This window comes from Podarcis muralis, chromosome 2 (assembly GCF_964188315.1).
Source record: "Podarcis muralis chromosome 2, rPodMur119.hap1.1, whole genome shotgun sequence".
NCBI lineage: Eukaryota > Metazoa > Chordata > Lepidosauria > Squamata > Lacertidae > Podarcis > Podarcis muralis.
This window is the reverse complement of record NC_135656.1, coordinates 120,023,888-120,047,171: the sequence shown is the minus strand read 5'-3', so window position 1 is coordinate 120,047,171 and position 23,284 is coordinate 120,023,888. Positions and strand designations below refer to the sequence as shown.

Below are 23,284 nucleotides of genomic sequence, written 5' to 3'. Positions count from 1 at the left end.
AGGAGGGGAGACCCACTGCGAGTGGGACCACCTGAACTCCTCCAAGTAAACTAGTTTTGTTGCCTTCAATTTGCGTAATTGTTATCTCACACATTCTTGCTTTTTCACCTGTGGTCGGTTGAGGATCATACTTTGCCTCTCTGCGGTTCCCTCCATATGATTCCCGCCATCTTCCTTCCCTTCTCATAGATTGGCATTCCTTCAGGAAACTCTTTCGTAGAAATAAGAATGCAATAACTCTTTTAGACCTCCAGGGGCCACAGGACTATTCTTGCTTAACCCAATGGATTTGCTGCATCTTGCTTTGAAGACACTGGATGTAATTATTATTATTACTCCTGTTTGACTGAAATAAATAAGAGTGCCCCCCCTTCTTCTTTAGTGGTTCTTTCCTTCTTATCACGAGTTCCAGAGATTTTGAGGTTCCTGAGAATATTCAGAGTTTGTAGCCTCTGGCAAAGAGGTGCCAATAATTGGTCTTCCATTGCAAAGTGACTGAAGAACAAGTGTCCAAAGTGAGATGGGGATATAATCTGTGGTTTTGCAGGGGTGCACTTAAGTTACATGAGGCCGCTGTGTTGCTGAAGCCAAGAGGGTGTGAAGTCTGCTCAGGGCCTGGCTGGGGAACCACCTGGAGGCTGCCTTTGGTTCCAGGACGGAAGAAAGGAGGGTTGGGAATATTATAAAAGAAATGTGCAGATAAGATATCTGATCTGGGGCAGGGGGTGGTGGGAGAAGACAAAGGCAGAGTTGCCCCAAAAGTCCGCAAACCCAGGAGGAAGTTCTCCCACTGAGATGAAAAGATGCCCAAAATATTTATTTTAAATTTTTGTCCCACTCTTCCTCCCAAAGGAGCTCAGGGCAGCAAACATCAAAATGTTAAAAGCAATACCATTTAAAAGATTTGAATTATTAAAAATTAAAATAAGATAATTTTAAACAAATTAAAGCACCCTAAAATGACCCTTCCTGTTAAGAACCTAAGAGGAGCTTCCTGGATGAATCAGACCAATGGCCCATCTGGTCCTGCCTCCTCACAGTGGCTGAGCTGATGCCGCAATGGGAAGCGCACAAGCAAGTCATTGGGACTCTGCCCAGGAGAGATTACCAGCACCTTGTGTTCAGAAGCATGCTGCCTCCGTAACTCCTTTTGTTTTGTTTTTAAATAATTTTTTATTAGTTTTCCAACAAAAAATAAACACAATACAATTCACAATACACTGACAAACAAAACATATAAACACATATAATTTCATAACCTTGTTTTTCTTACACCTTGTTTCACCGACTTCCCCATGCCTCCCTTTTCTGCATCCCTATTTTACTATTTCTTCAGCAACCCCTCACTTCAATTAACAAATTGCTCACTCTCCTCCCTAACTCCTTTTGGGGTTGCCATGGACAGAATTAGGGCTGGGCAATATCTGGTTTTCAACATCATGATATACCACCGGCTAAACATTGCAAAGTATTGATATATCACAATGTCTGAAATAAGGATGGAGCAATGTAGAGGCGTCAGCTGGCTTCACGGTTTTTCCTGCATTTTCAGATAACACACACTCTGGGCAGCTCCCAGCAGAATATTAACAACATGATAAAATATCAAACATTAAAAACTTCCCTAAACGGCTGCCTTCAAATGTCTCCTAAAAGTCAGATAGTTGTTTATTTCCTTGACATCTGTCGGGAGGGTGTTCCACAGGGTGGGCGCGCTACCGAGAAGGCCCTCGGAGCTGGACCTCAGTGTCCGGGCAGAACGATGGGGGTGGAGATGCTCCTTCAGGTATACTGGGCCGAGGCTGTTTATGTCAGAAATACATTGCCAGGTCAAAAATTATGAAACTGATATGATACGAACTTCAGAATGGTTTTTGGATGGTATATTGCCCAGCCTTGAACAGCACCTGTCAGCTACCCAACACCTGGGTAAACAGGAATGTCTTTCAGTGTCTCCAGGAAGTGAATAAATGGATTCATCTCTTGGTAATTTTGTTGTAGCTAAAGGTTTTAAGTTCCATCTTTGATGCCTCCGGTTAGGGCTGAGATGAGGTTTCCTGCCTGAAACCCCAGAGGCCTCTGCCAGTCAGTGGACAACACTGAGCTAAATGGCCTCACTCTGTATAAAGCAGCTACTCCTGTTCCCCCCTTGAAAGCAGGATCTCTTCTTGCTGAGGAAACTGGCAGCCATTTGGCAGACCAATGGGTCCTTTAAGCACCCAGATCCTGTCTAGGTCCAGCCCCGGACCAGAGCTCCCTTTGGCCTAATCCAGCAGCCTCTTGTGTTCCCATACCCTAGAAGAGGCATCATTCTGCAACCCCTGCGAGACACAAAATTTAAAACCTCAAAGAGTTATCACATGCACACATTTTATTTTACAAAACACCGCTTTCAGGCCATCGTAGTCCTGGACAGTCAACAGCAAGAGACGAAAAGTGCCTTAAGATATTTTTACAACATACTCAGAAACACCTAAGACATACGGGACCAAGAGACAGGATTGGGAAAGAAGCCAGACTCCTTATTTGAGCAACTCAAGATGAAATCCTTACCTAGGAGTAAGCCCTATTGAACTCAGTAGGGCTTCTGAGCGGAAGGCTACTTGGAAAGAAGCTTTGGGAGGGGGGCTTAAAAAATGGGAGTTTGGGACAAGATTTTCAAAGTCATAGCTTAAGTTCTCCTGGGGCAAATACTGATTCTCCAAATTGTCTGCTATTTAACAGCTGTATAGTGAATACAAGGGGCGCTACACAGTCCTTTTCGCACCCCACTTCATTGCTCTCCAAAGTGGGGCTCACACCCACTTTTCTGGCTAAGCCAGAGTTTCTGCACTCAGAAAGGATCAGCCAATTTAGGTGAGTCTCTTAGGAGCCCCATCATGGCAGGAATTTGGGGATGCGGCCCAAGATCCCACTCAGCAGAAGGCAAACACAGTTATGCCACACGCACAACCACCTCAAGAGGGGGATCCCAGAAGACCATTCAGCCCAGAGGATGAAGTTACTGGCAGCCCTGCCCCCTCCTGGGCGGAGTTTACTCAGCCTGGCTCCTTTGCACCAGGCGGTAATAGGGGCCCCTCCGGCTCATCAGCTCAGAGTGAGTCCCCTCCTCCACAACCTCCCCACCCTCCAGGACGACGATCCTGTTCGCGTTTTCCACCGTCTGCATCCGGTGAGCGATCACCAGCACCGCCCTGGCCTGGCCGCTCATCAGTGACTGCTGGATCTAGGAGAAGAAGCCAGAAACCCCCTCTTAGATTTATTTTATTTATTTATTAGGTTGGGCTCAAGGTCACCCAGTGAGCTTCAAGGCTGAGAGGGGATTTGAACCCGTGTCCCAGCCTAACACACTAACCACTGGCTGTGTGTGTGTGTGTGTGTGTGTGTGTGTGTGTGTGTGTGTGTGTAAGAGAGAGAAAGAGTTGGAGACAGAGATTAAGAGAGATGTTTGTAAGCATTATGAATCCCTCTGTTTTCCCACACAAGGATATAGAGCTTGGCGTGCTCTACATTATTATTATTATTATTATTAGAGGGGTTGGGAGCTGGGGGCACTGTTATACAGTGGTTCCGCTCCTTCCTCCTGGGCCGTGTTCAGAAAGTGGTGGTGGGGGATGAGTGTTCAGACCCTTGGGCCCTCACTTGTGGGGTACCTCAGGGTTCCGTCCTCTCCCCCATGCTTTTTAACATCTATATGAAGCCGCTGGGAGAGATCATCAGGGGGTTTGGACTGGGTGTCCATCAATATGCAGATGATACCCAGCTCTACCTCTCTTTCAAATCAGAGCCAGTGAAGGCGGTGAAGGTCCTGTGTGAGTGCCTGGAGGCGGTTGGAGGATGGATGGCGGCTAATGGGTTGAAGTTGAATCCTGACAAGACAGAAGTACTGTTTTTGGGGGACAGGGGGCGGGCTGGTGTGGAGGACTCCCTGGTCCTGAATGGGGTAACTGTGCCCCTGAAGGACCAGGTGCGCAGCCTGGGAGTCATTTTGGACTCACAGCTGTCCATGGAGGCGCAGGTCAATTCTGTATCCAGGACAGCTGTCTACCAACTCCACCTGGTACGCAGGCTGAGACCCTACCTGCCCGCGGACTGTCTCGCCAGAGTGGTGCATGCTCTAGTTATCTCCCGCTTGGACTACTGCAATGCGCTCTACGTGGGGCTACCTTTGAAGGTGACTCGGAAACTACAGCTAATCCAGAATGCGGCAGCTAGACTGGTGACTGGGGGCGGCCGCCGAGACCACATAACACCGGTCTTGAAAGACCTACATTGGCTCCCAGTACGTTTCCGAGCACAATTCAAAGTGTTGGTGTTGACCTTTAAAGCCCTAAATGGCCTCGGCCCAGTATACCTGAAGGAGCGTCTCCACCCCCATCGTTCTGCCCGGACACTGAGGTCCAACGCCGAGGGCCTTCTGGCGGTTCCCTCATTGCGAGAAGCAAAGCTACAGGGAACCAGGCAGAGGGCCTTTTCGGTAGTGGCGCCTGCCCTGTGGAATGCCCTCCCATCAGATGTCAAAACGATAAACAACTACCTGACATTCAGAAGACATCTTAAGGCAGCCCTGTTCAGGGAAGTTTTTAATGTATGATATTTTAGTGGGATTTTTGGTTTCTATGGAAGCCGCCCAGAGTGGCTGGGGAAACCCAGCCAGATGGGCGGGGTACAAATAATAAATTATTATTATTATTATTATTATTATTATTATTATTATTATTACCCTGCCCATGTTAGGTAGCCCAGAATTTGGGCGGCAGAATAGCATGCAGTCCAGGATAGATATAATTTTGTCATCCTAAGGTTGGCCAAACTGGAAAAATAATGATGGAAAAAACTGAAAGGATAAGGTCTAAAAGCTGACTGGCACTGGAAAATGCAAGTCCATTTATTAATATTCTAAATATCAATAACATAGGCAAAGGTAAAGAACCCCTGGATGGTTAAGTCCAGTCAACGGTGACTATGGGGTTGTGGCGCTCATCTCGCTTCAGGCCGAGGGAGCCGGCGTTTGTCCACAGACAGCTTTCCGGGTCATGTGGCCAGCAGGACTAAACCGCTTCTGGGGCAGCAGACCACCGTGACAGAAACCAGAGCACATGGAAACGCTGTTTACCTTCCTGCCGGAGCGGTACCTATTTATCTACTTGCACTGCCGTGCTTTTGAACTGCTGGGTTGGCAAGAGCAATGGGAGCTCACCCCATCGCAGAGAATCGAACCACCGACCTTCTGATCAGCAAGCCCAAGAGGCTCAGTGGTTTAGACCACAGCGCCACCCGCATCCCTATAATAATATAAAACTGCCGCACCCACTCATGGCTAACGCTTCTCACGTCAACCCCACAATTCCTCCCAATTTGACACTCACAGCAGCTTCGCTCTCCACATCCAGAGCACTTGTGGCCTCATCCAGCACCAAGATCTTGGGGTTCCGGATCAGGGCCCGGGCGATGGCCAGACGCTGCTTCTGCCCTGCGGACAGCTGGCCTCCCTTCTCCCCGACATCTGCAGGGAGGCAGGAATGAGAGAGGGAGGGGTGGGAAGAGGGAAAAAGAAAGCCTGGTTGTCAGAGGAGTGGGAGTGGTGGCAGGGGTGCAAAAGGCGAGTCACAGGTACAGGAGGATCCCGAACTCCTGGGTTCATTTGATGGGATGCAGTGAGCAGTTGGGTGGAGGGTCGGGCGCAGTGACAAGAGGAGCTGAGGCTCAGAGTCTGGAATTCTCACTCATCACAAAGGACTGGAGCCCCACCAATTTTCCTGGAGGAATTCAGTGGGCCACAGAAATTCATGTTATCTCAGAGAGGGTAAGAATCAGGCCAGCTGCCTTTTCTGGAAGGAGTGTGGAGTTTTGCAGAGGCAAAAGGAGACGGGAGGAAAGAGGTTTCACCCACCTGCGGCGAACCCTCCTTCCAGCTCATTGATGAAGCCTAAGGCGTTGGCTTCTCTTGCCGCAGCCGCCACCTCTTCCTGGCTGCAATCCTGCACCCCATAGGCGATATTGTCCCGTATGGACCCAGAGAAGAGGACCGGCTCCTGTCCCACCAGCGCCACCTGCAGGCAGAATGAAGTGTGACAACTAGGGGGAAATTGGATTCAGTTTGCATTTAAAGCACACTCTACCATATTTGCACCTTCTCAAACAATATGAGAACTGAAACACAGGTGAACCTTCAACATTCACAAATCTCTGAATTTTGCAACCCTGTATCCCAACTCGAAGCGTTACAAAAATGTGCATAAGAAATGAAGATTTTAGTGAAAACAGCCTACAAAAATGCTTTTTTATTGGGAGAAATTGCTTGCAAAAATGCGTGCATTAGTCAAATCTGCAGACAATAACATGTTCATTAGGAGAGATTTGCACTGAAATATTGAAAATTTTTCATGCAGATTTTTAAAAGCAAAACCCACAATTTGCTGCATTAATGTACAGAACTAAATTAAAGATGGAAAGATGAGAAACGGGGAGAACAGGAAGGGGCAGGTCCTTCCATCCCTTCAAATATCTGAAGGAGGCTCTTGCATCCCCTCTGAACCATCCCTTCTCAAGGCTCAACAGCCGCAACTGCTCCTTGCAAGCATCTCCTTGTAGGAACTCATCTCCAGTCACCCTCCCCTGGACAAAGCCACAATTTACAGCTTAAATACCAGGCTGGGATGTGTTTGTGTATCACGAAATCTTGGTGGGCATGGCCTTTTGCAACCCACATTTCCTCTCCAGTGCTCAGCCACACCCTGTCATTTCCTTTTTGCAAAATATGCTTCCTGTTTTGTGAAAAACAGAACCGCCATCCCCTTGGCACTGACAACTCTCTAGCATCCCCAAAATCCTTTGGAACTCCCTGCCAATTGACATCAGGCAGACGCTTTTGCCGTATTCTTTTCAGCGCCTGCTAAAACATACATGTTCAGGCAACCCTATCAAAATTTGGGGAACACTAACAAACGTTTCAGCCTGGATTTGTTTTTTTAGCTTATTGTTGATTTTAATTATTTTTCAATGCTGTAAATAGTTGTTTTAAACTTTTTAAATTGTTTCTTCTTGTTAACTGCTTTGAGGTTTTATTACAAATAAGTGGTATATAAATCTTGTGAGACAAATGAATAATTTGGGAGCCTATGCCCTTTTAAAATGTAGGTTTTTTTGGGGGGGTTATTGGGCTGTTGTTTTTATTTGGATTATGGATTTTTAAAAAATCATTTATACTTTTCAGATGTATACATTTCACTGATTTTATAATCATTCTGACATTTTAAAACTTGACTTTCTTCCCCCTCTTTATGCAGTTCCTTAAATTTATTGTTAGTTTCTGCTGCCTATCCAAATTAACTTAAGTTACTCATTTATTTATCTTCTTTAAATATATACTCTTATGTAGCTGCAGGTTATTACAATAATCCTGCCGGTGTTTTTATCTGTTTACAATTTATCTGTAAATATTCAATAAACCATTTCCATTCTTTTATAAAAAGTTTTGTTATCTTGATTTCTTATTCTTCCAGTAGTTTCGCCATTTCTGCATATTCCATAAGGAAGAATGGATTATGGATTGTGTGGTTTTATATTATGATTTTATTCTGAGACCTGAGGGTATACAGCGGAATATAAATTCAATAAATAAAATGAATAATAAAGAATGAAGAGGAAACAGGAGTTTGATCTCAGCCACACTTCTTGGGGCCCCCGGCTCACCTTGCTGTGCAGGTACTTGTGCTCATAATCCCGGATCGGGACCCCGTCCAGCAGGATCTCCCCAGACTGGGGCTCATAGAAGCGCTCCAGTAGTGCCACGCAGGTGCTCTTCCCACTGCCGTTGAGACCCACAAGTGCCACCACTTCCTTGGGACGGAGCTCAAAGGAGACATTCTGTACAGAAGGAGCGAGGAAAGGAGGAAAAACTATGGTTCACCTATGGAACTCACAGCCACCAGACTGCTATGAACCTAGATGGGGTTTGAAAGACCGTTCTAAAATTCCCAGCGTGGTTTTAACAAGCCATCCCTCACCACGGGGAACTCTGGGAAATGTAGCTCCGTGAGGGGAATAAGGGGTCTCCCAACCACCCTCAGAACTCTTAGCAAACTACAGTTCCCAGGATGCTTTGGGGTAAGCCAGGACTGTTTAAAGTGGTATGATGCTGCTTTGAACCTTTGGCCCAAATGGGGTTTTAGGAGGGCTGGCCCACTGTATTGGGAGGTCGGTCAAGGGGGTCCCCGTTCTCATTTAAAGAGACAGGACACCCCATATCTCTGCTCCAACATCCTCAGGTGACCAGACTCTTGGCCATGTACCTTTAAGACCTGAAGATCAGGGCGGGAAGGATAGCAGAAGGAGACGTTTCTGAAGGAGACGTGACCTCGGAGGAAGTCCGGGGCCAGTGTCCCCTCAGTGCGAACGGACGGTTCCCGGTGCAGGTAGTCAAACACTTTTTCTGCCGCTCCCACATTGCTGAGCGCATCTCCGTATATGTACATCAGGGTCTGTGACAGGAGAAAGAAGAGCAAGACGAGGAGGTTTGTCAATATGCTAAACTTATTTCACAATCCCACAATTAGGAGAGTATTAGCTTTATCCTCTTAAATCCAGGGAGTGTCTCCTCTGCAGAGACAAAAAGGGATTTATTTATTTTTGGTGGTGATATGGACTCTTTAAGAGGCAGAAAATAATTGCCCAAGTTACTCTGCTTGAGAATTAAAGACCGTGAATCTCTATCCATATCGGGACATCTGGGTCTTTTTACTCTTCTCATTTCTGGAATTCAGCATGTATCAGCCAAGGTGTATGTCTTAGATCAATTGGTGGAGTCCCAAATCTACAGTCTCATCCAGTCCAGATTTATCTACAGCTACTTTGTGGACAGGGAGGTAATAGAGAGGAGGGTAAAAAGATAAAAACCAAACGGGACGTTCTTTCAACGTAGTCTCTTCGGCAACAGCAATTTCCCCTCTCAGTTTCTTTAAAACATAGGGAGGTCAAAGAAATTAAAAAGGATTTTAAGAGATTCAGAGGTTTTGAAGGTTAAAAGTCCTTAAAATAAGTTTTAAATTAAGTTTTCAAAATGTGGAGATATAGCCAACAGGAAATCAGGGCGAGGGCTGCAAGGTTTGTTGAAACAAATTTACGACGCTGGCTTCACGAAGTTCTATGGTGCAAATTCCTGGGGTTGCCAGAACACATAAAACAACCTTGCCTTCGATAAGAGGAATTTTAAAAAGAAAAAAAAGAGGGGAGAGAAGCCAGCAAAGCAAAGCCCTGTCGTATAATTGAAAGGGAATATGCAGAGCTCTGATAAGGTTTCAAGACTCTCTCAAGGTAAAAAAAAAAAAGAAGTATAAACACTGACAACTGGGAAACACTGGCCTGTGAATGCACCAATTGGAGAATAGCCTTTACCAATGGTGTCATGGATTTTGAAGATGCTCAAACTCAGGACGAAAGGGAGAAACTAGCTAAGAGGGAGGCACGTTTGGCAAACCCTCACCGTGATCAACTCCCGCCCAGAAACCTACGAACTCACTGTTAAGACCATGTTTATGGAAGACAATCTTACTCGGCTATGAGGGATCGCCAGCGAAGAAGACCTGGGCACCATCTTGGCCCTGGCCCTTCAAGCCCAAAATGGGGGTTGCTGGCAGCTCAAGACATTTTGCCACCTGAGGCAGCAAACCTACAGAGCTGCCACTGCTTAATGCTGAACCCAATGGACCAGTGGTCTGACTCAATATAAGGCAGTTCCTTGAAGGATGTAGAAGCAGCAGACGGACACAGTATGTGGAGTATGAAGGGAAGGGCAGGAGCATCGCACCCATTTAAAAAGCTGAAGGCGTGACTCCAATTGCGGAATAGCTGGAATGCCATTCAAGGCTGGAATGCCAGCGCTTTTGCAGCCTCCCATCGCGGATTTTCACCCACCTGTATGTAGTACCCGAAGTCCATCTGGTAGAGGATGAAGGAGAACAGGTTCCCTTGGGTCATGAGGCCAGAACGGATCTGCTGGTACCCAGAGTGAAGCATGATCAGTTTCAGACCCAGCTGCAGGAGCTAGAGAGAGAAATTTGGGGGCAGATGTTGAGGACTGGCAGCCACCCTCGTAGCCACGTCTGATGGCTTGGCTGTTCTGCTCACCCCTTTCCCCTCCAAGGATGAAATTCAATTCAGTTGGCTTCTAAAGGAGAATCTATCAAATCTGCACTTTCCCGAAACGAGACACGAACCTAAAGACAGGCAGACTTTGAAATTTAGACTTCTCCAAATTTGGCAATGCACTGCTCCAGCCAAGTGATGCGTATTAGGAGGAAAGGCTTGCAGAAATGTGCCCATTACTTGAAACTGAATGTGTTTATTAGAAGAAAGCCACTCTGAAATGCTGAGGAATTCTCATGGCGTTTCTAAAAAAGAAAACTCACAAATCGCTGCAGAAATGTGAAGAACAGAATTTAAGATTGCAAAAAGAGAGAAACCGGGAGAACGGACGTTGACAGATTTTTCCCTCCCTCCCAGGTTCTCCAATAGTCAAAGATGCAACCAGTTTAAATCAGAATTAAATAGGCCTGTATCCTTTTGAGAAATTTCTTCGTGATTTCCCTCGTCCTCTTGTTTCTATTTTGGAGCTTCTGGTTGGGTTATTAAAGAGGACCACTCTGCCCAACCCACTGAAGGCCTTTTGACAAGCAATGCTCAGTTTTTTAAGTTTTTAAAGGAAAAACAGCACAGAGCAGGGAGGTCTTCAGAGTGCACTTAAAGGTCTGAAAGAAAGGGGGCCATGGGGCCCCCACCTAGTAGAGTGTCCCACGTCTGGGGGGTCACCAGCACAAAGGCCCTTTCACCTACCAGCCTGATTTATCCCACTAGTAGGTATATGAGAAGGGACGCGGGTGGTGCTGTAATAATAATAATAATAATAATAATAATAATAATAATAATAATTTATTATTTGTACCCCGCCCATCTGGCTGGGTTTCCCCAGCCACTCTGGGCAGCTTCCAACTGTGGTCTAAACCACTGAGCCTTGGGCTTCCGATCAGAAGGTTGGTGGTTCGAATCCCCGCAACAGGGTGAGCTCCCATTGCTCGGTCCCTGCTCTTGCCAACCTAGCAGTTCAAAAGCATGTCAAAGTGCAAGTAGATAAATAGGTACCGCTCTGGCGGGAAGGTAAACGGCGTTTCCATGCGCTGCTCCGGTTTGCCAGAAGCGGCTTAGTCATGCTGGCCACATGACCCAGAAGCTGTACGCCGGCTCCTTTGGCCAATAAAGTGAGATGAGCGCTGCAACCACAGAGTCGGTCATGACTGGACCTAATGGTCAGGGGTCCCTTTACCGTTTTAGGTATATGAGAAGGGATTGTAGGATGTTGAATTCCCCATGTGAGACTGGCCTTGCCTGCCAGTGGGCCTGATTCTGCCCCCTGCCATACCTCCTCATCCTGTACATCCATAAACAAACTGGCCAGTATGAAGACACTACAAGCAACCTGAAGTGTAGGTGGATTCCTATGAGGCAAGACACAGTGATAACAGCAAGAACCTTTATTAAACTAACAGAACTGGACCACAGGGGCAAAGCAACTGGTTATATACATTCCTGAAGGCCTGGCCCACTCCCAGCGTGATTGGCTGTCTATACTTCTAAGCTGCAAATCGTGACTCAGAGTTTAAGGGCCAATGGCAGAGGCCCAAATCCTGAAACGTTCTGTGATTGGATATCATGTATCGAATCCGAACGCAGGAGCTCAGAATCCTTAGTCCAGACTCAAGCTCAGGCAAACACAGACCGCTGAATACATAACACCACCAACGCGCGATATTCCAATGTGAACAGTGACCTTGAAAAAGCAGCCAAGCTGATTGGACAATGGAAGAACCAAAGAAAGGGGTGCCGTTTCCAGAAAGCTCTCCTGCCACAGCTCTCCTTGGGAGAATGCTTGTCCCCTTCCTGACCTCCCCAAGCCTCTCTCTACACAAGACCCCAAGGACTCACCCGCCTGAGGAGCAAGTAGACGGCCCTCTCCCAATCTCTCCGGTCCTTCAGCCGGTGGGTTTCGGCCAAGGCCGCATCGTAGCGCTCAGACTCCTCCTCCTCAGTGGCAAAACTGCGCACCGTCTCAACGGAGGAGACCGTCTCCCGCACCACCTCCCCAGAACGCGCCAGGGAGTCCTGGATCGCCTGCAGAAGAACCTGGAGAAAGCAAAGGGGAGGGCAAAGGGGAGAGTTTAGGAGCCTGCGCTAAATGCCAGAGGGGGGCAGACTACCGGGTTTGGCTGCAAGATCCCATTGCTTCAGACTACGTGCACACCATTCCTTTAAAGAATGTTCAAAGCCCATTTCCCCCCTCCCAAAAGAACATTGGGAACTGTAGTTTATCCCTCACCCCTAACAAACTACACTTCCCAGGATTCCTTTAGGGGTGTGCTTTAGCTTACCTTAACTTGACTGATTGACAACAGGGTTCAACAGACTACAACTCCCAGCATCCCTGACCATTGGCCCTGCTGGTTGGGGCTGATGGGAGTTGTAGTCCAACAGTCTCTAGAAGGGACCAGGCTCCTTCATCTCTGGTCCACAGCATTACCAAATCCAAAGAGACCAGCAAATCGACCATAACTCCGTTCCATTCCGTTTATTTTAAAATATTTATATACAGTGGTACCTGAGGTTAAGTACTTAATTCGTTCTGGAGGTCCGTCCTTAACCTGAAACTGTTCTTAACCTGAAGCACCACTTTAGCTAATGGGGCCTCCTGCTGCTGTCTTGCCGCCAGAGCACGATTTCTGTTCTCATCCTGAAGCAAAGTTCTTAACCTGAAGCACTATTTCTCGGTTAGCGGAGTGTGTAACCTGAAGCGTATGTAACCTGAAGCGTATGTAACCCGAGGTACCACTGTACTCCCTGTCATGTAAAAAAAACATCCAGGCAGCATAGAAAAATAAAAGCCAAGCAGCAATGTAAATATGCAATATGCTAAAAACAGACAAATGTAACCAAAGTTTAAAAATCACAATGGCTGGCCTCACAAGCAGAGTCAAACACAAAGGCTCCTTGGGGTAAAACACTTCTCTTTTTTAAAAAAATAATTTTTATTAGTTTTCAGTTACAATAATCCAGTGGTAGCCTCATTATAACATTGCCAAATCATAATACAAGCACTAATCCCAATCATTCAGGTGCCAAATTATATGATTTGGGTGGCTTCCCGCGTGCTAGAATGGATGGGTTTGATGATTTGCTCTGTTTCTGCGTTCCAAAATCTCATCCATCTCAATTACACTCTAGTCAAAATAACAATCCCTTATTAAACAACTGCAATATTAACGACATCCAGTCGTCTTGACACATTAAATGATTAATAAACCCATAGGTGAAGAATTCAAACTATATCCTTCCTCCTGTGTGTGTCAGTTATTCCGTCCGTGGTATTCCTTCCTGTCCTTGTAAAATGTTATGTCTATCTATTCCCTAGACTGGTGACTGGGAGTGACCACTGAAACCATATAACACCAGTCTTGAAAGACCTACACTGGCTCCCAGTACGTTTCTGAGCACAATTCAAAATGTTGGTGCTGACCTTTAAAGCCCTAAACGGCCTCGGTCCAGTATACCTGAAGGAGCGTCTCCACCTCCATCGTTCTACCCGGACACTGAGGTCCAGCACCGAGGGCCTTCTGGCAGTTCCTTCATTGCGAGAAGCAAAGCTACAGGGAACCAGGCCTTTTGGGTGGTGGCACCGTCCCTGTGGAATGCCCTCCCATCAGGTGTCAAAGAGAAAAACAACTACCAGACTTTTAGAAGGCATCTGAAGGCAGCCCTGTTTAGGGAAGCTTTTAATGTTTAATAGGTTACTGTATTTTGGTGTTCTGTTATAAGCTGCCCAGAGTGGCTGGGGAAACCCAGCCAGATGGGCAGGGTACAGTGGTACCTCAGGTTAAGTACTTAATTCGTTCCGGAGGTCCGTACTTAACCTGAAACTGTTCTTAACCTGAAGCACCACTTTAGCTAATGGGACCTCCTGCTGCTGCTGTGCCGCCAGAGCACGATTTCTGTTCTCATCCTGAAGCAAAGTTCTTAACCTGAAGCACTATTTCTGGGTTAGCGGAGTCTGTAACCTGAAGTGTATATATCCTGAAGCGTATGTAACCTGAGGTACCACTGTATAAATAAATAACAACAACAACTATTATTATTATTATTATTCCCACTTCTCACATCCACACCATATATTTATAAAGCACCCTTACAGCAGTCATGGCTTCCCCCAAAGAATTCTGGGAATTGTAGCTTGTTAAGGGTGTTGGGAGCTGTAGTTCTGCGAGTGGCCTCCTAATGACTCTCATTGCACTTAGCAAACTATAGTTCCCAGGATTCTTTGAGGGAAGCCTTGACTGTTTAAATGTGTGGCATTGGTGTTACCCCTCTGATGAGACCCTGCCTCTCGTTCCGAGGGAGGGGCTATCTCTCAAAAGTTTGGAAAATAGGGACTAGCAATCCCTGGGAAGCAGCTCCCCTATCGTTTACTCGCAGCTCCCAGTCTCCCCCCGCCTGCTCCCCAGGGCCCCCTCACCTTGTAGCGGGCATCGTAGACCTTCTGGGCCGCCAGCATGATCGGCACCTCAACGAGGGTGAGCAAGGTCAGGCGCCACGAGAGGCCAAGCATGAAGGCGCAGAGCCCACAGACCTTGATCAGGCTGCGGAGGAAGACGTTGGCGTTGAGCGGCACCCAGCGGCTCATCATGGTAGTGTCTCTGGAGAGGCGGGAGGTCAGGTCTCCTGTGGGGCGAAAGGAGAGGCCGCTCAGAGCCGGGAGACTGGAGGGATCAAAAGCGCATTCTAAAAATTCTACAAATATCTCACTATGAAAATATAGTGGGACCTCGAGATGCGAACGGGATCTGTTCCGGAGCCCCGTTCACATCCTGAACAGAACGTAAGACGCGACTGCGCGTGTCACTTTTCGCCACTTCCGCGCATGCGTGTGACGTCATTTTGACCGTCTGCGCATGCACGAGCGGCAAAACCCGGAAGTAATGCGCTCCGTTACTTCCGGGTCACCGCGGAGCGCAACCCGAAAGTGCTCAACCTGAAGCGTATTAATCCCGAGGTATGACTGTAATAATAAAATTTCACTGATTGACTTCCATCGCTTACACTGCACTTCCTATATACAGTGGTGCCACGCAAGACGAAAAGAATCCGTTCCGCGATTCTCTTTGTCTAGCGGTTTTTTTGTCTTGCGAAGCAACCCTATTAGCGGATTAGCGCTATTAGCGGTTTAGCGGCTATTAAAGGCTTAGCGGCTTAGCTGCTAAAAGGCTATGAGCAGCTTAGCGGCTTAGAAAAAGGGGTGAAAAAGCCGGGGGGGGGGGAATGGCGAGACTCGCAAGACATTTTCGTCTTGCAAAGCAAGCCCATAGGGAAATTCGTCTTGCGAAGCGCATTGCAAACGGAAAACCCTTTCGTCTAGCGGGTTTTCCATCTTGCGAAGCATTCGTCTTGCGGGGCACCACTGTACATTTTGAGCAAGACTGTAGAATAAACTTGGAAGAAATTCTTCCAACCTTTCTTCTTTTTCTTTTCTCTTTATTTTTTTCTTCCTCTTTTTTGCTTTTCTTCTTTTTACTCTTTTGTTCCTTTCTTCATATATATATGTGCTTATTTGAAATATATATGTATGTATGCATTTGCAATATTTTGCTTATAAAGGTAAAGGGACCCCTGACCATTAGGTCCAGTTGTGACCGATTCTGGGGTTGTGGCGCTCATCTCACTTTATTGGCTGAGGGAGCCAGTGTACAGCTTCCAGGTCATGTGGCCAGCAGGACTAAGCCGCTTCTGGCGAACCAGAGCAGCGCACAGAAACACGGTTTACCTTCCCACCGGAGTGGTAACTATTTATCTACTTGCACTTTGACGTGCTTTCGAACTGCTAGGTTGGCAGGAGCAGGGACCGAGCAACAGGAGCTCACCCCGTCGCGGGGATTCGAACCGCCGACCTTCTGAGTCCTAGGCTCAGTGGTTTAGACCACAGCGCCACCCGCATCCCCTTTTGCTTATATTTGGCTTATATTTTGTAACAATTATGTTAAATAAATTTTTAAAAATTGAAAGTGCATTCTAATAAAAAATAATAAAAACATTTTAAAAAGCTCCACCCGAAGCAAGACGGGTAACAGCAACAACTGGGGGAAAGAAAGACAGAACATCTTGCAAGGACAGGAAGAAACACCTATTTCTCTCTATTGTTGATTGTTGTGACTATTGCTTTCTGTGCATGAGAAAGTGAAAAGAAAAACACTTTTAAAAGAAAAGGATGGAAAGGAGAAATACAGTGGTATCTTGCAAGACGAATGCCTCGCAAGACAAAAAACTCGCTAGACGAAAGGGTTTTTTGTTTTTTGAGCTGCTTCGCAAGACGATTTTCCCTATGGGCTTGCTTCGCAAGACGGAAACGTCTTGCAAGTTTGTTTCCTTTTTCTTAACACCGTTAATACAGTTGCGACTTGACTTCGAGGAGCAACTCATAGCACGCGGTGTGGTAGCCTTTTTTGAGGTTTTTAAAGACTTTGGTGATTTTTGAAGCTTTTCCAAAACTTTCCCGACACCGTGCTTCGCAAGACGAAAAAAATCGCAAGACGACAAAACTCGTAGAACGAATTAATTGGGATGGAGGGACAGACCGACGGATGCATAAAGTCCTTTGATGAACAGATGAAGGAAAGAAGACGCTCTTGATGAACTATAACTCCCATCATCCCTGCCCACTGGGCATCCTGGCTGGGGCTGATGGGAGTTGGGGTCCCATAATATCCGGAGGGCACCAGGATATTCCTTACCTCTGAACTCGGCAGTAAAAACAAACATGAAAAGCGTTGCCCGCTTGAGTGGCTGAAGCAGGATCTTGGGAGACCCAAGTTCAAATCCTGGAAAGCCTCACATCTTGACGTTCCTCATGGAGCCTCAGTTATGCCACCCATAAAATGGGAATATTTAAGGCCCAATCATAACAGGGGTGTTGCAAGGAGGAACCACCACAAGCGCTCTGTACATGCACTAGAGGCATAGCTGTCAACTTTTCCCTTTTCTTGCGAGGAATCCTATTCAGAATAAGGGAATTTCCCTTTAAAAAGGGGAAAGTTGGCAGCTATGACTAGAGGACACTCAGGGAGCTGGACTGAAAGGCCGGTCTGGATTTGGAGCTAGGGGGCTCTCACCTGTTTTCACCTCCTGGAAGAAGGCCAGGTCTTGCCGGACGAGAGAAGAGAAGAGGCAGCTTCGGATCCGGATGATGGCCCGGGAGATGGACATGGTGAAGAGTCCCCCGCGCGCGCCGGCAGACAGCGAGCTGGAACAGAAATGGAGACTGCTCTACAAAAGGAAACTGTGAATGTGTGAGTCCCACTCTGGAGGGTAGGAATCAAAATGGCAAAATTGGCGCTTCTGCCCCCCCCCCCCAAGATGTGATCACCTTTTTGAGTCACATTCTGGAAATGTGGGGGCCTTCCTTTGCAGTAGAAAGCAGTTCTCCAAGCACCCCCTTCCCCCCCCTCCTGAACAGCTTTCTGAATTCAATTTAATTCCAAATAAATAATTTAACTGCCCTGATTATGAGAAAATTGCACACACCCCAGCCGAGCCTAACCAGGGCTCCTTTGTTTTTTGGGCAGGGGGTGTTGTCAGGAAGAAACCCACCTTCCGAGCGACACCAGGCACATGAGGAAGATGGCGGACGAGAAGGCATCCGAGTCGTACTTCTTGCCCAAGATGTCAATCAAGCGTCCGGTGTAGTAAGGGATGAAGGTTTCACCTGCAGAGAGTTTGCGCTTTGAAGATAGGGAGGGGGGACTCTTTGAACCCAGGAAGAGCCCATTCACCCCGTTGACACCTCCCTGCATAGACAGGCAGGGCTTCTCCAAGATTTCAGGTGGGGGGCGTGGCTCCATCTGAAATTGAGCTTGCAACCTTCTAACGTTAAACTATGGTCTTTTATTTCCTTTTTTCCGAATTAATTTTTATTCATTTTCAAATTTATAACACATCAAAACCAAAGTAAACTTAATTTAATACTCCCCCCCCAAATGGGTTTCCCACTCTCTCAGATATATTCCATTTCTTCCCCTTCTACATGTTACTTATTTTACAGATTTATCTCTAATTTAGGGTTCCCATATTGCAAAAGTTGTTGAGCAAAATCACACACAAAAAAACTATTTTTAAGGAAATTTGCCAAAATCTATCCTTCCTAAATCGGCCCAATCCCGGCTGTGTCCTGGAAATTCCAGGCGCATGGCAGCCCTGCTCTAATTAACACCAATTTTTCGGCAAACTCCTCATTCCTCAGCTGTCCCTTTACCAACTCATGCATGTAGATAAAACAAAATGATATCAAATAACGACGAGTGAGGTTATAGTAATTTAAATCTTCATTCTTCTTTCCAACTTGCATTATCCCTCATAGTTTCCAGCCTCTGCCTGTTTGTGCGAACCTTTTGAGCGGAGACTCTTCCTTTCCGTACACAAACCAGATTATTTCCTTTCCCTGTTCAGTCTTTGTTATTGAGTTACAACCTCTCAAGGCCATTATTTACATTTCACTGGCAATCAAGCTTTTACAGCCTGTGTGGAAAGGAGGTGTACCATATATATGGTCTTCTATTTCCAAATACAGTGGTACCTCGGGTTACATATGCTTCAGGTTACAGACTCTGCTAAGCCAGAAATAGTGCTTCAGGTTAAGAACTTTGCTTCAGGATGAGAACAAAAATCGTGCTCCGATGGCACAACGGCAGCGGGAGGCCCCATTAGCTAAAGTGGTGCTTCAGGTTAAGAACAGTTTCATGTTAAGTACGGACCTCCGGAACGAATTAAGTTCTCAACCCCAGGTACCACTGTAATATGTATGTATCTCTCTCTCTCTCTCTCTCTCTCTCTCTCACACACACACACACACACACACACACATGCAAACCAACCCTACTCACAAATCACAGCCGTGGTAAGGAAGAAAAACGCCCCTGCGAGGTAGGACACATCTGGGCGGAAGAGCTTCACCAGCTTCCAGAGGGTGGCCTTGTCTTCTCCTCCCTTGTTCTCCTTATCCTCCTCCTCCCTTTGTCCCAGGACGTCCCAGATGATGTGGGCCAGAACCACTGCCCCATAGCCCAGCAGGAGCCAGGACCGAGGGGCTGACGACAGCAGGAACGGAGGGTCTCCAAAGCAGCGCCCCACGGCGAGATAGAGGGGCTGCAGCAAGCTCACAGCAGCCAGGCCTGCGAGGGGCACCTGGGAGGGCCAGGCCAGGGAGAGGAGCCCCCGTGCCCCACAGAGAACCAGCAGGCGCAGAGCCCCCTCCAGCCAGGCCGCAGGGACCCCCAGGGAGGCCAAGGCGGAGCGCTGGACATCTAGCGAGGGGAGGAGGACCATGTCGCACAGGATGAGAGGGACGGCCAGCTTCAGGGGGGCAGGCAGCATCATGGCGGCCGAGTCTGGGGAGAGAAGGAATGGCCAGGTGTAATTAAGAGTCTGAAATGTGAGAGAGGGTTTGTGTAGGGAGAATCTCAGCAGCCTAACCCACACTTTACTGCCGCCACGAGTGGTGGAAGGGAGACCTGCTCCCTGCTGCAAGGCCCATTTCCACCTGGCCTGGGGGGCGGAGCCCAGACTCACCTGGAACAGCTAAAAGAGGCTCCTGGGAGGCCACTGGGACGTTGCTGGGTTGGGGCAACTGGCTAAAATGTTTAAAACATTTTCCTCTGTTTTGTTTTTGTCAGGTTGGTGTTGGTCAAATGTTTACTTGGGGTTGGCGGTTATTTTGAGTAGAACTGTAAACTTTTTATTCTTGTTATTGTTGTTGTTATTGGTTGCTATTGATTTTTGGTTTGTTTGTTGCTCGTATAGGATTTTTTTTTTATGTTTGAAGTTCTGTTGTGTTTTTATATATGTTGTAAGCTGCCCAGAGTGGCTGGGGAAACCCAGCCAGATGGGCGGGATATAAATTTAATACCAACACCAATAATAATAGTAATAATAATAATAATAATAATAATAATAATAATAATAATAATACAGTTGTACAACAACAACACCAATAATAATAATAATACAGTTGTACCAAGGATCACAAATGCCTTGGCAGTCGAATGTTTTGGCTCCCAAACGCTGCAAACCCAAAAGTGAGTATTTTGGTTGCAAATGTTCTTTGGGACATGAACGTCCAGCAAGGCTTCCAATTGGCTGCAGGAAGCTCCTGCAGCCAATCAGAAGCTGCAGCTTGGTTGTGGAACAGCTGAACGGACTTCCAGAACAGATTCCATTTGAGTTCCGACGTACGACTGTAATAAGATGTCCTCCCATCCGATGTCAAGGAAATAAACAACTATCTGATTTCTAGAAGACACCTGAAGGCAGCCCTGTTTAGGGAAGTTTTTAATGTTTGATGTTTTATCTTGTTTTTAATATTGTGTTGGGAGCCGCCCAGAGTGGCTGGGGAGAGCCGGCCAGATGGGCGGGGTATAAATAACAAATTATCATCACCATCACCATCAAAGCTGAATTCCACTTCCCCATGCGACACTCCCCCCAAAGGTGGCAGGACTGCAACACCCATCAGTGCCAGCCAACATGGACAATGGCTGAGGATGATGGGAACTGTAGTCCAGGGTACCAGGTTGAGGTTCCTCATCCCTGGCCTAAAGGGATGCCAGGCACAAATCCTACCCTCCAGATGCTTTCTGTCAGTCCCAGTTACCCATCTGTAAAATGGGCATGGCAGTGACCTCACCAGCAAATAGTAGCACAATCCTATCTATTCTCACCCAGAAACAACTCCCAGTGTGTTCAATGGAGCCTACTGGGGCCTTGGTGGGTTTTCATGAGATCAGCTACTGGATAGCTCAGTCGGTAGAGAATGAGACTCTTAATCTCAGGGTTGTGGGTTCGAGTCCCATGCTGGGCAAAAGATTCCTGCATTGCAGGGGGTTGGACTAGATGACCCTCATGGTTCCTTCCAGCCCTGTGATTCTATGACTGTTGAGCATTTTGCAAAATAAAAATTGCACTGTGCTTAAGAAGGAGCCAGACGTAAGCTACCCTATGGCACTTAAAGAGCAATCCTAACATCTATGGGCTACTTTTAAAATGAGGCTGCATTTTAAACTGCATTTTAACCTGTATTTTAAATTGTTTTTTTCTTTTTCTATTATGTTTTTACTGTAATTTTACTGGTTTTAGCCGCCCTGAGCCCGGCTCTGGCCAGGGAGGGCAGGGTATAAATAAAATTTATTATTTATTATAATTGTTGTTGTTGTTGTTGTTGTTTAGTCGTTTAGTCGTGTCCGACTCTTTGTGACCCCATGGACCAGAGCACGCCAGGCACCTCTGTCCTCCACTACTTCCCGCAGTTTGGTCAAACCCATGCTGGTAACCTCAAAAACACTATCCAACCATCTCGTCCTCTGTCGCCCCCTTCTCCTTGTGCCCTCCATCTTTCCCAGCATCAGTGTCTTCTCCAGGGAGTCTTCTCTTCTCATGAGGTGGCCAAAGTACTGGAGCCTCAGCTTCACGATCTGTCCTTCCAGTGAGCACTCAGGGCTGATTTCCTTAATGGATAGGTTTGATCTTCTTGCAGTCCATGGGACTCTCAAGAGTCTTCTCCAGCACCATAATTCAAAAGCATCCATTCTTCGGCGATCAGCCTTCTTTATGGTCCAGCTCTCACTTCCATACATCACTACTGGGAAAACCATGGCTTTAACTATACGGACCTTTGTTGGCAAGGTGACGTCTCTACTTCTCAAGATGCTGTCTAGGCCTGCCATTGCCCTTCTCCCAAGAAGCAGGCGTCTTTTAATTTCGTGGCTGCTGTCACCAATTTATTATAATTATAATTATTTAAAACAACATCGTCACAGAACTTCCGTTCCCTGGGAAAAGGGGATGATTGTTAAACTCCTCTGGGAACCGAAGTCTCCTAACAACTCTCTGCAGCCTGAAACTACAGTTCCCATGAGGCTTTGGGAGAGGACAGGACTGTTTAAGGCAATATTATACAGTACTGTACTGCTTAAATGAATAGCGCACATGAGGCCCGTTACTCAGAAGTAAGTCCCTACTGAAATCAAGGGCGTTTACTCTCCAATAGAGACTTACCTCTGAGTTAGACTGCCCAAGACTGCGCAGAAAGTGATAAAAACCTTTCAAGACCCAGAAGAAGCCACTTTCCTAACTTTGGGGTTTTTTTCTAGTTTGGGGCATTTTGCTCCGAAGAGACTGACAGGGCTGCCCATTCTGGAACCGAATTCTTTCTTGTCACAGTTATTATTATTATTTTTCCATCTCCGATCAGAAAATAAAACTGAAACGGGATGGTTTTAAAAGGTGGGGAAATTTTTATTGTGGGGCGAATTTTTATTGTGTGTTTGTGTGTGTCCCAGCCCTCCTAAAATGCAGATCCGATCTCAGGGACTACAAATTATTTTACATTAAGTAACACCCCCCCCCCCCAAGAAGAAATCAAACATTGCGCGGGAGCCTCTTTTGCAACATCGCCCCGATTTGCATTGAAAACCCCCCCGCGCTTGATGCACCCCCCCCAGCCAGCACCCCCCATGATGCCCTTATCCTGGGTCTCCCACCCCACAGCCCCCTGACCTTCCTCTCCCTGCCCGCCTTACCTGCCCTCCGGTCTCCCAGGGAGTCACTGAGCTCTTCTGCGCTCGCGGGGGCTCGAACCGGCGCCCACTTTCGCTTTCGAAAGGGGAAATCCAGCCGCTTCCCTTCCCCCGCCCACGCGGCCGCGCTCCCAGCTTTCGCCGCCAGAGGGAGCCCGCCGCCTGCGCTTTAGAAAACTTCCATCGCACGCGGTTCTCAAACTCTTGGCTGGCATTTTCAGGAAAAAATGTTTGCTCGCGCAGCTCCCAGTGTTTTTATTGATGTGAAATACATTGTAGAACAACTCGCACAGGACGCAAATACTTTGTAATATGAATGTGGGGCATCCATAAAGTCTAAAACATGGGTAGGCAAATTAAGGCCCAGGGGCTGGATCAGGCCCAATCGCCTTATAAATCCGGCCTGTGGACAGCCCGGGAATCAGCGTGTTTTTACATGAGTAGAATGTGTCCTTTTATTTAAAATGCATCTCTGGGTTATTTGCAGTGGCGTAGCGTGGGGGGTGCAGGGGGGGCCGGCTGCACCGGGCGCAACATCTGGGAGTTAGGGTTAGGGGGCGCAAATCCACGGGTTAGGGGGCGCAAATTACTTGCCTTGCCCCGGGTGCTGACAACCCACGCTACGC

At 47.2% G+C, this 23,284-nt stretch overlaps 1 protein-coding gene across 1 annotated transcript; it reads right to left on the bottom strand.

Annotated features, from left to right (window-relative positions):
- Window positions 1-2,353: 2,353 nt before the first annotated feature.
- TAP2 (transporter 2, ATP binding cassette subfamily B member) lies at window positions 2,354-22,785 on the bottom strand. The gene is made up of 12 exons (XM_077923199.1): window positions 22,662-22,785; window positions 18,972-19,475; window positions 17,683-17,797; window positions 17,205-17,335; window positions 14,558-14,763; window positions 11,980-12,177; window positions 9,916-10,044; window positions 8,295-8,483; window positions 7,696-7,869; window positions 5,894-6,053; window positions 5,370-5,506; window positions 2,354-3,226 (listed from the first exon to the last, which is right to left on the bottom strand). The coding sequence occupies exons 2-12, from the start codon at window positions 19,462-19,464 to the stop codon at window positions 3,035-3,037; spliced, it is 2,124 nt and encodes a 707-aa protein (XP_077779325.1). The 5' UTR covers window positions 19,465-19,475; window positions 22,662-22,785; the 3' UTR covers window positions 2,354-3,034.
- Between the last annotated feature and the right edge of the window lie 499 nt (window positions 22,786-23,284).

Excerpts from the sequence above, each read along its gene's own strand:
- TAP2 (XM_077923199.1), bottom strand. The coding sequence starts at position 19,464 with ATGATGCTGCCTGCCCCCCTGAAGCTGGCCGTCCCTCTCATCCTGTGC. Across the intron at positions 14,764-17,204 it reads CTTCCAGGAGGTGAAAACAG|GAGACCTGACCTCCCGCCTC; the intron begins GTGAGAGCCCCC and ends TTCGCCCCACAG. Across the intron at positions 10,045-11,979 it reads TCTACTTGCTCCTCAGGCGG|CTCCTGCAGCTGGGTCTGAA; the intron begins GTGAGTCCTTGG and ends TTCTCTCTCTAG.